Raw genomic sequence first — 13,824 nt, 5'->3', positions numbered from 1 at the left:
AGTAAATTCTCCAGAAGATGAAAAAGAACTCCTCATGCTGTGTAGCTCCAGACTAATACATTTTAATAGTCTAGTTTCATGGTGTTCCTTCTCAGGATGGGACCAGCTCTGGGAAACAGGAGTGGTTTGAACCACCCAGTTGAGTCAAACAGTATTAAAGTGGACTGGACTGTTTGTAACACCCTTCCTCAGCTGTACCTTTTCCATCTGAAACTGGCTTTTCCAGGAGCCATAGCCTGCAACATCAATGGCATGTATTATTAACAGTCCTGAAACTTCCACAGATACGACTTGGCAACCAGCAAGGGTTGGCAGCACCGGATGGAAGCACTTCTGCAGGGCTGCCGGGCTGTCGCGCCGGTGTGCTCGGGGCAGAGGGGCCTGGCTGGTCCATGTCTGAGGCCAGCCCCACCTTGGGAAATCTCTTCCCAAGCGAGTGGGAATGGCAGCTCTGCCATGGGCTGCTGCCAGAAGGTGCACTGGGCCTGCTGTTTGGAGAGGACTTGTGTCCTGCAGGTGCCATCCAACACGTGCATCAGCATCCCATGTACTTGATGCCTCTTTTACCTGTGGGTGTGCTGGGAGAAACGGGAGCATCCCCAGCCTTTGGAGGACCCGCTTTGCAGAGCAGGCTGCCTGTGACTGAGACGCAGGTATTGGGACACCCCAGTTTTTCAGTGAGTTTGTATTTGCTCATTAAATACCTGCTGTTTGCTCCCCAGACTGCCTGAAGTTCTTCTGCAAGACCTGTCTCCAGAGTGGAGCTCGATGTGGTTCACACAGTCCCTGGGTGGGTGGGAAGCTTTCTGGGTTGGCTGCTTGCTCAGCCCTAGGATTTACATGCAGTCACGGGCATCCAGGTCTTTTCCCTTCTCCTGTGACAGTGGAAAATGAATGAGCTCACTCAAGGGACTTGTACCCATATGCTGAAGGGAAGCCTGGTCTTAGAACAGACCTCTTTGACTTGCACATCCTCAATCAGAGGAGGCAGGCTCTGCCAGGGAGTCCCTGTTCCAGTGTGTGTGAGGCAGGGCACTCACTAGTGCTGCTTAGCTGTAACTGTGATTAATACAGCAATTAAACCTGGGAGATGACACTGAGAGATTCCCAGAGAATAGGATCACAGTGCTGCTGCAGAGAACAGTAGCGAGGCTTAGTCAAAACAGTGTTGACTGCAGTGGGGTTAGGAACAGGCGTTTCCAGGCTTTTTCACAAGCTGTTTCCTGGCTCAGCACTGACCAGCAATAAATCATACGCTACAATTGGAGAGTCTGGGACAAATATATCCTCAGTAGAACAATGTGACACTGGACACACGTCTTCATCCTCAGCGCTGAGATGGCTTTGCACAGCCAAAGCCAGGAGGTGCTGAGGGCCATGGCTGTGAGCCCCTGAGGTGGTGCGTGCCGGTGCAGATGTGCCGGTGCAGATGTGCTGAGTGCCTCCAGCTGTGCCAGCTCCAGCGGCTGCTCCTAGGATAGCTGCTAGGCCAGGCCACGGCAGCGAGCACAGCCCTGTGCATTCACCTTGGCTGCTGGGGAGGAAGGGGCTGGTTAAGGGCACCCCCATTAAGAAGGCAGTAAAATCACAGCAGCACTGTCTAATCTGAGACCCTCCAATTTGCGTGTGAGCTGTGCAGTCAGATGGGCAAAGGGATTTCAGCACAAGGCAACAGTCGTATCCCAGAGGAGATCCACTTGAGGAAAGAACAGAAGAAAGCAAGATTTAGCATTAAGATCATAATTTCAGATTGCATTGTGTGAGCATCAACACTCTATATACGTGAGAGCCTTTGGGGAGCATAGTGCTGTAATAGCTATCCAAGCCAGCCTCAACAGCCAGGGTTATTTTTAATTGCAACTGAATGGATCTAACCTTGTGATGTTTGTTCACAAAGCGTTGCTGGATTAATACAGGTTCCATAGTTGCTTCAGCTAAAAGACTTTAATGGATCCGCTTAGTTCTCTGCTCCATGATTATAGCATTCTTACTCGCCTATCATGCATGAGCCAGATGGTCCCAGTGAAATCAGAGCATATTTATATTTTTGTCTGCTACTCAGCCACCTGCCCACTGATTTAGCTGCAGAGTGGTAGGAGGAGAGGAGCCTTCCCGAGTGAGATTCACCCACCTCGGTCCCTAGCCCCGGTATCTCCACCTCCATCAGAGGAACCATGGACGTGTTCCGTGCCCAGGGCTGCTGGGACACTTGCCTGCTGGCCATGGAAGGTGGCCACGCTCCAGTGGCAGTAGCTCTGTCTCCTGGCATGGATTCAGCCACTTTCCAGTGAGCAGGGGGATGTTTTCAGTCCTATTGGCAATGAGAGCCATTAAGAAGGTACAAGTACTAAAGAGATCCTGAGCAATGCCTATAAAACCTTTGAATCCCTGACAGAATCAATAGTGGGCTCTCAGGAGCAACTTCTTATCCAGGCCAACCTAAAAACATGCCAAAGCGCTGTTAAAGATTTTGCATTTTGTGGAGACACAGAATCCCTTTCACCACCATTGCTGGACTCCAGACTGGGTGAGATGATGAAAAATCACATTAGAAATAGACTGTGCTCCAAGGGCATTTTCCTCAGTGTCTGGAGAGCGGCTCAGATGATGCTCGCAGGCGGCATCCTTCCTGCAGGTGGAAGCCCCACTGGGATTTGTTGCAATGAGAGGCACAGACCCCTCTGGCCATGTCTGTGAGGGAAGCAGGGGTGGAGGAGCAGGAGAGCAAAGGAGGGAGCAGGGGAGCCCCATGGAATGGAAGTCCTGGGATGCAGCCAAGGCTCCGCAGTGTGTCCCAAGCTCTGCATCTGCCCAGGAGCAGCGTCAGCAGGGCTGGGGCCCGGCCCCTGCTGCACACACTTGCCTCTGTTTGGATAACTTTGCTATTGGCACCATCTCCAATTTGGCATCTCGGTTACCATAGCAACTCGATGCTTCCGTTGGGATCAGATCAGCCTGCAGTTAGTCAGCACCGTTAGCACCTGCGTTGGTATGGCAACACTGGGCCCTTCTCCATCCATCCTGATGCTGCTGTCCAGGGATGGTCCAGGCAGCCCTGGAGGGACCCTGCGGCCCCGAAGGGCAGTGCAGCCCCATGCTTGGCCCTGCTACAGGGCAGTGAGATGCTCCCAAGCCCTGGCTGATCCTTATTCCCTGGCTGCAGTGAGAGCTGGGGCTGCTCCTGCTCTGGCTGCAGTGTCCTGAGCTCCTGAGTCCTGCACGGGAGGAGCTCAGCAGGGATGTGGCTGGCATGGAGCAAGGCAGTGCCCTTGGATCTCAGCCTGCCCCTCGTGAGAGTGTTCTGCATGGACACCAAATGGCTTTGCAAGCTTTGGGGGTGGGAAAAGCTGCTTCTGTTGGTGATGGAAACCAAGAGTCCCAGGCAGCCCTTAATTTGGGGTATTAAGTCTTGCAAGAGTAGAGCTCAAGGCACAGAGAAGGGTGGCTCATCCCCTTCTCCCACAGCCACCAGCTTCCAAACAACTAAACTCTCTCAGTAAGTCCCCTGGGGGAGATTTGTTTTGCTTTAGCCCCAGCCTGATCTGGCACCCGCTTTTCTGAAAGTGCTTTACAATTTGTTTAATGATTTTTAACAGACATGTGCAAGCCATTTGAATTAGAGCAGTATGAATCTATTAGGCAGCGACAGATGCAAGTTTTGTGTCTCTTATTAGAAGGGATTGGATTCTGAGGTTTAGTGATGTGCAAAGGATTGGACTTTGGAGAGATTAAAATTATTTTCAGCGTTAAGCACAATATTTCTAAGCTAATGCACTCAGTCTTGAATACAGATTCACAGAGCAAAAAGATTATAAAACATTAAACCTATGTAAATTCAGCTGTAAATTTATGTTTGAACAAATTCAACAAGAGATTTGACTCGGGGGCTTACAGCAAATAGGTTCTGCTTTTAATGCGCGCTGCAGCGTGCGGCTGCAATGCCACTCTCCCCTTCAACGTCCCACGGCTGCTGAATTACTGGCAGGTCACAGCTGACAGCTCGAGCAGCTACACTGGAATGTGTTAGTAATAAAAGGGAAAATGACTTCATGTTTGCCTTGCAGAAGACAAAAGCAGATGTTTGCTCCACCCTGCGGAGCGGAGCCGAGCTCCATGGGCAGTGACACTGTCTCAGTGCTTGGGCATCGCCTCTTTTGGGCAGCACTTGTGCAACTCAGTCCTCCTCCGCTCCTCCCGGCCCTGGGAGTTGCTGAGAACTTTTTTCTCTTGTGGAGAAGATGAAAATCCATCCAACAAAGGCTCCTTTAGAGTGGGCTTGCGGGAAACCTGCAGCCCCGTGAGCAGGCTGCCTACACAGAGATAAATGACAGCTGTGACTGAAGGAATAAACAAGATAATCTGGATTTAAATAAAGCACAAGGGGATTTTGGCAACATGCAAATTCACAGATTTATAAAACGTATCCTTTGAAAATAAAGAGCTTTTCTGAAGCCGGCAGTTAAGAACAATTACTGCAGCACTTCTCCCAATGAGCGCTCCGAGCCGGCCTTTGCCATGAGCCAGGGGAGGCCGGGAGCTGTGGGGTTGCTCTTACGTGCCGAAGCAGTGAGTCCCCATCCTGTTGCAGGAGCTGGGGCACACAGGGCCCAGCCTGGTCCTGCTCTGCTCCAACTCTCAGCACCAGGGGATGAACAGGAAAGGAGTGAAATACCAAAAGCCCACACAAGCACGCCATAATGCATATTTGATCATTGCTTGGAGGACCAGGTAGTTCTGGATCCAAGCCCAGGAACGGCAATAAAAGTTTCATTTTGACATGGCACAGCACAGGGATGCTGCCACCAACATGAAGAAATGAGGCCCGTCCCCACAGATGAGTGATGGAGATGTTGATGCCAGAGGGTGGTGGAGCTCCTTCCAGGGGCTTATTGTCATTGTCCCCTTTTTCCAGGTGGGAGGTGATGGAGGGGGGTAGGATGTTAAGTCGACACCAGAGGCAGAGCCATGAGCAGATGTGTCCCATTCCAGCACTGCTCTGCAGAGGTGCATCAGGCATTGTCAGCAGCATGTCTGTGCCTCTTCATCAAGCAGCCTAGCATCAGAAGGGAAAGAAATGCTGCAAGAAAAGCTAAAGTGTGTCCAAGAGGCTGTGGAGTCCACTCGAGGAGCAAAGCCTTGTCCCGGCACTGCAACTGCTCTGCAGCAGCCACCAGAGGAGAGCAATAGGAGCACTGCATCCTGCGGGAGTGCTTGGAGCTGGCTGGCATTCTGTCAGCACATGTACGATTAGGGCAGAGCACGTGCGAGCAGCTCTGTGATGGTTAACTGCTCTGAGGAGTATTCCTGCCCTTCCAGGGTCTCGGCTGCTCCAGGTTTAACACCCTTGTTACCCTCAGCAGCAGGAGCTGGCGATGCCGTGCACTATTCTCTGCTGTGCACTTGGCAACAGCTACTGTGTGCAGCAGGATGGGTGCATGTGGTGGGATGTACGTGTGCAGCAGGATGTGTGCAGTGGCATGGTTGCATGCAGCAGGATGGATGCAGCAGGATGTGTGCAGTGGCATGGTTGCATGCGGCAGGATGGATGCAGCAGGATGTGTGCAGTGGGATGGTTGCATGCGGCAGGATGGATGCAGCAGGATGTGTGCAGTGGGATGGTTGCATGCGGCAGGATGGATGCAGCAGGATGTGTGCAGTGGGATGGTTGCATGCGGCAGGATGGATGCAGCAGGATGTGTGCAGTGGGATGGTTGCATGCAGCAGGATGTGTGCAGTGGCATGGTTGCATGCGGCAGGATGGATGCAGCAGGATGTGTGCAGTGGGATGGTTGCATGCGGCAGGATGTGTGCAGTGGCATGGTTGCATGCGGCAGGATGGATGCAGCAGGATGTGTGCAGTGGGATGGTTGCATGCAGCAGGATGTGTGCAGTGGGATGGTTGCATGCGGCAGGATGGATGCAGCAGGATGTGTGCAGTGGGATGGTTGCATGCAGCAGGATGTGTGCAGTGGGATGGTTGCATGCGGCAGGATGGATGCAGCAGGATGTGTGCAGTGGGATGGTTGCATGCAGCAGGATGTGTGCAGTGGGATGGTTGCATGCGGCAGGATGGATGCAGCAGGATGTGTGCAGTGGGATGCTTGCATGCAGCAGGATGGATGCAGCAGGATGTGTGTGGGGCTCACTGGGTCTTGGTGCTGATAGGGTCCAGCTGCCAGTGCCTGGTGGGAGCTCAGCAAGGCACCCACATGCCTGCCCAGAAAGGGCAGCACCTAAAAGTAACTCTGAAACAGGGCAGAGCTTGGGGGAAAAGCTTTTCTGCATGTACATCCCAGAGCCGCAGCAGCTGTGGTGCTCTGCAGGGCCAGGGGTGGCTCGAGGACATGTTGCAGCTCCCAGTGTTATCCTTAAAACGGTGCAGCGCGAGCTGAATTTGCTTTTCCTCCTCTCTTCCTTGATAGCTCCTTCCCTGCTGTCTCTCCTCAGTGCCAACCTCTCTATCCATTTGTCTTTATTGTGCATGGAGTTAAACGGGGTCTGTAAATGTGGCAACACTTTCAGGTTATTAGCTCTGCAATTCCTTGGCTCCTGTTTGTTGTGATAACATCATCTGAAGGGGCTGTTGTAATTAATAGTTTGTTCGTGCTTCTTTTATAAACCCCTGGTGTGTTTGTTTTATACTTCAACATCAGCCACTACAACTTGCTTCCAGTGTCTTGTCTGAAGCATCCCCACTACAGGGAAAGGGCTTAGAGGTTTGGGGCTTTTTTAGCAATAGTTTATTGAAACCATAATTTAAAGGCAAAGCTCAGTAAGTACAATATTAAAGGCAAGACAATCATCTTGCCCTGACCATAGAGCAGAGGGGACCAAAATCCTTGCTTACAGAAGTGCCTGTGAAGGGGCAGCGGGAGCACGGCAGTGCCTGCAGGACAGGACCCTGCTCCTGTCACCCAGCCCTGGCCAGTGCTGGGATGGGTTGGAGCAGCAGCAGGGGTGAGGAGAGAGCAGAGCTGCCTCTGAACTCTGAGTGGTTTCATCTCTTTTGAAGCACTGTCATCTAAAACCCCACAGACCACAGACACAATCCGTGATGCAGAGCAAATGAGGGCTTGTGTAGGTAAAGTGCCACATCTCTGGGCACCAGGAGGCTCCGAGTGCCAGGGAGGTGCTGGTCAGGGGGATTAGGAGCAAATGAAGCACAAATGCCACCAGTAACCCCCTCTGATTGCACAGCCAGAGCATGGGCACAAGGGGCAGGGCCCAGCCAGTCCCCATTTGCTCTGAGCTTTTAGTTTTAGAGCCCACAGGTACTTACATGCAGAGCAGCATCTTGTCAGCTGGGAGAGAGCCCAGGCTCAGGGGTGTGCTACAGAACCCCTCAGGCAGTGGCTGCGGGCAGCCCGGTTCAGGCTGCAGCAGAGGTGCTGGGTACCCCTGAGAGGTGTTAACTAACGGGGATCCCCCGTTCCTCCAGTTCCCAGAGCAGAGCAGCAGTGCTGGTGGGGGCAGAGCTGCCTGTGCCATGCAGAGGGGCAGAGCTGGTGACAGCCGCAGTCCCCTCGAGCCCTCTTGTCTGGGGGTCCCTTGCTCCTAATCCCACAGAGCTTTTAGCGTCTCGTGATCGCCCCGTTTTGACATTTGTCAGCCTGTGTCTGACTCAGGAGCACACACCAGCCCCTTCTGCCTCTGCTGGTCCCTCCTGCTCACACAACTGACAGGGAAACAGCTTATCCTGTCTGAGGCAGCGCAAACAGCGTGCGGGTGTCCGGGTAATTAAACACCACCGGGGACTGGTGCTTGGTGCTCGCCTGGCTCCATTTGCAAGGTAGAAGAACTCTGCAGACTGCGCCTTCTGCTTCACCCGGGCTGCTGCGGTCTCAGCCGATGCCCTCTTCACTCAAAATCAGAGCCGCCTCTCCCCACTCCCACAGTGCCACCTAGCACAGGCTCACTGATCCCACTGCACCCATTCGACCCTCAGGTGTCACGGTGCTGAGCCAAGCTCCCAGCAGCAGCAGTAGGGACAGCCCCAGGTGCCCAGAGTTTCACCCCCATTATCAGCTCATTATCAAACCTGCCTCTGGCCTGGAAGGGATGCCTCTGGAGAGCCTGCTGTGAACCCTGACCCTCAGTATTCCTGTTGGGAGCTGGCAAAGGGAGCATCGGAGCTGGTCCAGCACTGTCAGGCTTTACTGTGCTGTAAAATGAAGATTGGGGTAAAGAGAGAAGGCAGAAAGCTCTATTCTCCCATCTCTCGGAGCAGGCCAGCAGTGAATACAGAGCACAAAGGAGAAACACTGCCTGAGCCCTGCAGGGTGAATTAATGGACCCTGTTGCTGCTTGATGTCTTCGAGCAGAGACGAGTCCGGCAGGACTGGACACCTTTGTGCATGTTAATGTGCCTGTTAACTGCATCTGGAGTTGCCACTAACTACAGAGATGGGAAGCAATGTTAACACTTTCTGCTTTGGAACTTCATTAGATCTTCAGTGGCAGAAATCAGGAGGAAAGGAGCACAGGCAGAGGAGCCCACTGAGACTGAGAGATCCTTGGTCCTTCCTTAGGAGCTTCCGTTACTGACGAGTGTCAAGGACAGGCACCTGGCCAGAAAACCCCCAGCCACTACCTAGGATGTGGTACCTGTGTCCCCACAGACTGGCAGCACTGGCACTAGGGATGTGCTCTGGCTGTTAGCACAAGACAGCAAGCAGCAGTGTAAAGTGTGGTCTGCAGCTTGTGATAGAACCCGTTAAGAAGGAAATGCACACAAATTGCTAGCTATAACTGATGATAAAATAACTATTTTGTGGAGCAAGGAACACATTGATTTTGGTAATTAATGGTTCAATAGGAACCTGCTCTCAGAGCGCCCTGGGCAAAGTCACTGGATTAGAAACATCTTTGTTCCCTGGCCTCAGTTCTCTGCCTCACTCCTCCACATGTTCTCCAGCCCCAGGGACAGCCGCAGGCACCAGCTGCTGCTCCCCGCAGGCTCCCACTGTCCTGCAGCTCGTCGGGGCAGGCACTGGGGCTCAGGCTGTGGCAGTGCTCACCCAGAGCACAGACACCCGCCCGCCACTTCCAGAGGGCAGCCCCGGTGGGACACGATGCTGGAGGGCCTAGCCATGGGTGTGCTGGAAAGGGTGACCCGGAGCCCTGCAGCCCTGCTCCCAGCACAGCCCCATTGCCAGGACCCAGGGAAAGGTATTTTAACAGGGAAGAGGTGACTGCAGGATGCCAGGACCCCGCTGGCATCTTCACTCCCAAACGCTGGTGGCACGAGCAGCCCTGCGGCAGCACCAAGCCCCTTCACTTGGGCTGGGCAGCAGTCACGCACAGGAGGCAAGGCTGGCAGTCAGACCCAGCTGGGCCTGGCCTCACTCGAGCTGTGCAGTTCCTGAAATGGCTGTTTCCCGGGGCTCGGCGGTTTGACGTCAGCATCACCGCGGCCGCCGGTGCCCAAGGTGCTCTTACAGAACCATTTCCAGCCTATTCACATTGTTATGTTTGTACTAAAAATAGTTGCAATGTGAAGGGATAATCCTGTAAGACCCCGAGCTTCGCCATGCTCTGTGTCTGCTGCAGGAGACCTGGCCAGTGCTACCAGCGCTTCCCGGAGCAGTGACACCGCTCCTCCTCCTGCCTCCCCCATCTGCAGGGCAAACCAGCCAGCAACAGGTTAAACAAACAGGGGTTGTGGGGCTGCTCCTATGCAGGAGCACTTGGAGAGCTCAAGATAAAAATACTGCTGTAACTCAGTCAAGAAGCAGTCAGTTCATGGCCATGGCACATGCAGAGCCGGAGCTTGGCTCCTGGCACAACTCTCCAGCATCTCCAGCACCCTGAGGAGGTGTGAAAGAGGCTCTAATGCTCTTGCCAGGGACATCACTTAATGCCTTCCTGCTTGCTATGATAATCTTTAACCGGGGGCAGCTGGGATGAGCATTTACCTCTTCATTTTCTTAGATATAAATGCTATCTCGCTGCAGTTTCATTTTACAGTATGGTAATATGCTATCCAGGAAAGTCTTGCTATGCTAATTTATCCAGTAGGCAAATTCCTTTTGGCTAATAAAAGTGCTTGCACAGGAAGCTCAAAACCCAGCAGCAATTAATTATTGACAGAGCATGCGAATTAGAGATAAAAGAAAAGTCATTCTTTCTCACATACAAGATAGTAAATAAATTTAATTATTGTACTAGAAGCAAGGGATCTTATTCTGTATTAAGTTTTATTAGCTGAGACATTTAAAAGCATGTCATCATAACAAAAAGGTCTTGTGTAATCCTAACTGCACCACTCTGGTACAAGGCTCTGAAGTGAATAGGCTTAATTGAGCAAATGGAAGCAGATGGCTTGCTGAACAGACAGGTATTGTACAGGTTTATTGTCAATTAACTTTTGTCTACATATGCCTATGGCGAATTGACTGTATAATGTGTTACCGAGGCTGATTTAATGCTTCAGGTGCCCACCATGTCCAGGGTCCAAGAGGAAGCCAAGCCAGAAGTGCTTTGGTCACTGGGGCCTGCAGGCACGCAGCATCCCCCCTCCTGACAGCCCCAGCAGCGTCTGCACGGGGCAGGAGGGACACGAGGTGTCCCCCCATGCCCGGCCCCTTGCTAACATCCCTCCTCTGCTTCCACACAGGAACGTGATGCCCAAGACCCTGGATGGGCAGATCACCATGGAGAAGACCCCCAGCTACTTCGTGACCAACGAGGCCCCCAGGCGCATTCACTCCATGGCCAAGGACACGAAGCTGATCGTGGTGGTGCGGAACCCGGTCACCCGCGCCATCTCGGACTACACGCAGACGCTCTCCAAGAAGCCGGAGATCCCCACCTTCGAGGTGCTGGCCTTCAAGAACCGGACCCTGGGGCTGATCGACGCCTCCTGGAGCGCCATCCGCATCGGGATCTATGCCCTGCACTTGGAGAACTGGCTCCAGTACTTCCCCCTCTCCCAGATCCTCTTTGTCAGTGGCGAGAGGCTCATCACTGACCCGGCTGGGGAAATGGCCAAGGTCCAGGACTTCCTGGGCCTCAAGAGGGTTGTGACAGAGAAACATTTTTATTTTAATAAAACCAAGGGGTTCCCCTGCCTAAAGAAGCCAGAGGACAGCAGTGCTCCCCGGTGCTTGGGCAAGTCCAAGGGTCGAACTCACCCCAAAATAGACCCAGACGTCATCCACAGACTGAGGAAGTTTTACAAACCCTTCAATGTCATGTTTTACCAAATGACAGGCCAGGATTTCCAGTGGGAGCAGGAAGAAAGTGATAAGTAGACCCACAAAACGAGGACAAGAAAATGCTCTTTTCTTTTGAGGTGTAAATCATCATTAGAGACCCAAAACTCACCCAGGGCTGGAGGCTCAGCATCGTGAGCGCAAGGCTCTTGCGCTGTCGGGGTTGCTGCCAAAGCCACCCCATGTTTCCAGCCCTGAAACCTCAGTGGCACCAAACCTCGGGTTGCACTTGGGCTCTCCCCACTGTGACCGTGAGAAGCCGGGGGCTGGTGGGAGGAAGGAGGCAGAGGGCGCGGGACTCCTCGGGGTGCTGGGATGCTTCGTGCCCACATTTCACTGCTGGCTCCCCCTCGCAGCCAGGCAAGGCAGGACCAGCTCCTGCGGGGCTGCCTGAGCAGGAGGGTGGCCCAAAACCCAGCAGCACGGGGTCAAACTCACAGATTTGGTTTCTTCTGTCCTGGCTTCTAGGTTTGCCCAAACAGCAGCATCAGATCTGTTGAAGTCCGGGCTCGTGCATTCACATGCACACTGGTGTTTATGTGTGGAAGGAATAAAGCCAGTTATGCTGCAGGGGAACTATGTACAGAAACTTCATTTGCACCAGATGTTCCAATTACCTGTTGCACTACAACTAGTGTTTACCAAGTGCCACAAAACGCCGGGGTCTGATTCTCCTCCAACTGATGGGTGCATCCCCACTGCTGGAAGGGAGCCCTTCCTCTTTGCTGGGATGCTCAGTGAGATCAGACCTGGGTCCTCCCCAAGCCCCCCCCTCCTCTGTGCTGAGCCGTGCCCTGCTCCGAGGTCTGGAGCCAGGCGTTCCTGGTGGGAAGGGCAGGGTGCCTGCAGGCAGAGCCATGGGGACAGCCCCAGCACAGGGCCTGGGCAGGGCTGGCTGTGGGGCCTCTGGCACTGCCCTTTGCACCTTGAAAGCGAGAGCTCTCCTGCCTGTCGGTGACAGAGGGGCCTGCACAGCTTTAGTTCAGTTACAGAGAAGCAATGGATTGCCAGGGAGAGCAGCGCTCTGCACAAAAATCGTGTGTTTTCTGCTGGAAATGGGCAAGACAACCAGATCTGCAGTCCTGGTAGAAGCTGTAGAATAAACCCAGATCCCAGCTGGATCCACCAGCGACATGGTGAGTGCTGCATGCTGGAACCAGTGGAGAGCAGCCAGCAGCACTCTGACACAGCAGCACTGTTCCCATCCCCATCACTGAGGGAAAACAGGGAGGGAACAACAGGGAAAATGCGGAGCTGCTGTGGCTGAGTGCTCCCCTCGTAGGGGTGATTTCTAAGGGCACTCCAGTACTGCTGGCTGCTTGCTTTGTTTTAAGTGGCGAGGATGCCTCCTGGGCTGTGTGTGAGTCCTCTCCCCTTGTGAGAGCCTGGTCCCTGGCTGTTGGGAAGCAGCAGAGATGCTGTGCACGATCACTGTGGGAGGACAAAGACTCAGTTTTGATTAAGGTGGCAAGAAATCCCTCCTGAGCCAGCTAACCAAATGAAATCACTGTTTTCTGGGTAACAAGCTGAACCTGCTTGGGTTTCGTGGCCTGTCGCGTGGTTCATTACGCCATGAAGTGGTGCTGGTGCCTTGGATTGGATGAAAGGCAGAGCTGAAGCCATTTGGACAATTTAGCCCGTGGGCCATGCTGGAGGGGCTCCGCGAGGTCCCTGCTCACATCACGTCAGTTCCCGTTAGCGTGATTGGATTTAAAACCAGCTCCTGACACAAGAGTTTTTCACAGACCCACAATCCCCAAATTATTACCTGAAAACTGGAAGTCCGTAACAGGAATCATTTTACAGTGTTTCACATGTTATTAACATCTCAGATCAGCTCCAAAGTGAAAACCGCTGTCACACAGCTCGGTGCAAGCTGCTCCATGCGTTCAGTGGAGGACGAGGGAGGGGCTGACCGAGGACCAGCATCCAGGCTCCTCACCGGGGGTATCTTTGCCTGTTCCCAGCGCGCTGCAGCCCCAACACCCAGCTGAGCAGAACCTCCCAGTGCAGAGGGGGGGTTTGGCCCTGGGGGAGGCTGCCCCAGCCCATGGCACAGCAGGGTCCTGGCAGGTTGCTGGCTGTACGTGCCCGCAGCATGGCCCTGTGCATCACCTCGTGGCCAGAGCTGCGGCTGCCTCAGCCCCCGTCCCCAGCTTAACCGGGAGCAGTTTTTCTCTGAGCAAGGTCTCCTTGAGCTTGAAGAGCCCCCGAGAAGCCCCATCCCCACCCTGCAGGTCTCCCTGCATGCCCCAGCCTTGGTGTGGTCTGGTCCAGGCACTGCCCTGTGTGTCCCTGTGCAGCTCAGGATGGCTTCTCCTGGGAAGAACCTCTGGCCCCCAGCTGCCATCAACCCATCGTGCCCCTCACTTGGAGGGACACGAGATCTGAAACCACATTTTTGTCTGAGAACTACGACCCGATGAAGCATCCCAATAGGAAGGTCACAGCGTGTGGCTGGACCCGGAGCATCGGTCCTGCGCTGGGATGAAGCACAGTCACATCTAGGGCTCAGCCCTGCTGCTGGGACAAGGCCCTGGAGTGGGGTGCACCACAGCCCCCAAAGGGGTCACCGCATGGCTTACAGCGGTGCAGGGTGCAGGGGGTGCTG

At 53.8% G+C, this 13,824-nt stretch overlaps 1 protein-coding gene across 1 annotated transcript in view; it reads left to right on the top strand.

Moving 5' to 3' along the window:
* The window catches only part of HS3ST4 (heparan sulfate-glucosamine 3-sulfotransferase 4), a 57,705-nt gene extending 45,523 nt beyond the window's left edge, over positions 1-12,182 (top strand). The window contains exon 2 of the mRNA XM_061349082.1: positions 10,616-12,182. Within this exon, the coding sequence (XP_061205066.1) occupies positions 10,616-11,252 (637 nt within the window). The 3' untranslated portion in view covers positions 11,253-12,182. The remainder of the gene's footprint in view (positions 1-10,615) is intronic.
* The last annotated feature ends 1,642 nt before the right edge of the window (positions 12,183-13,824 follow it).

The sequence above is a fragment of the Neopsephotus bourkii genome, unplaced genomic scaffold (assembly GCF_033783945.1).
Source record: "Neopsephotus bourkii isolate Nb327-2 ecotype Australia unplaced genomic scaffold, CSIRO-AGI_Nbou_v1 NB_384, whole genome shotgun sequence".
Taxonomy (NCBI): Eukaryota; Metazoa; Chordata; class Aves; order Psittaciformes; family Psittacidae; genus Neopsephotus; species Neopsephotus bourkii.
Note: the sequence above shows the minus strand (reverse complement) of the source record. Positions and strands in the feature narration are given on the sequence as shown.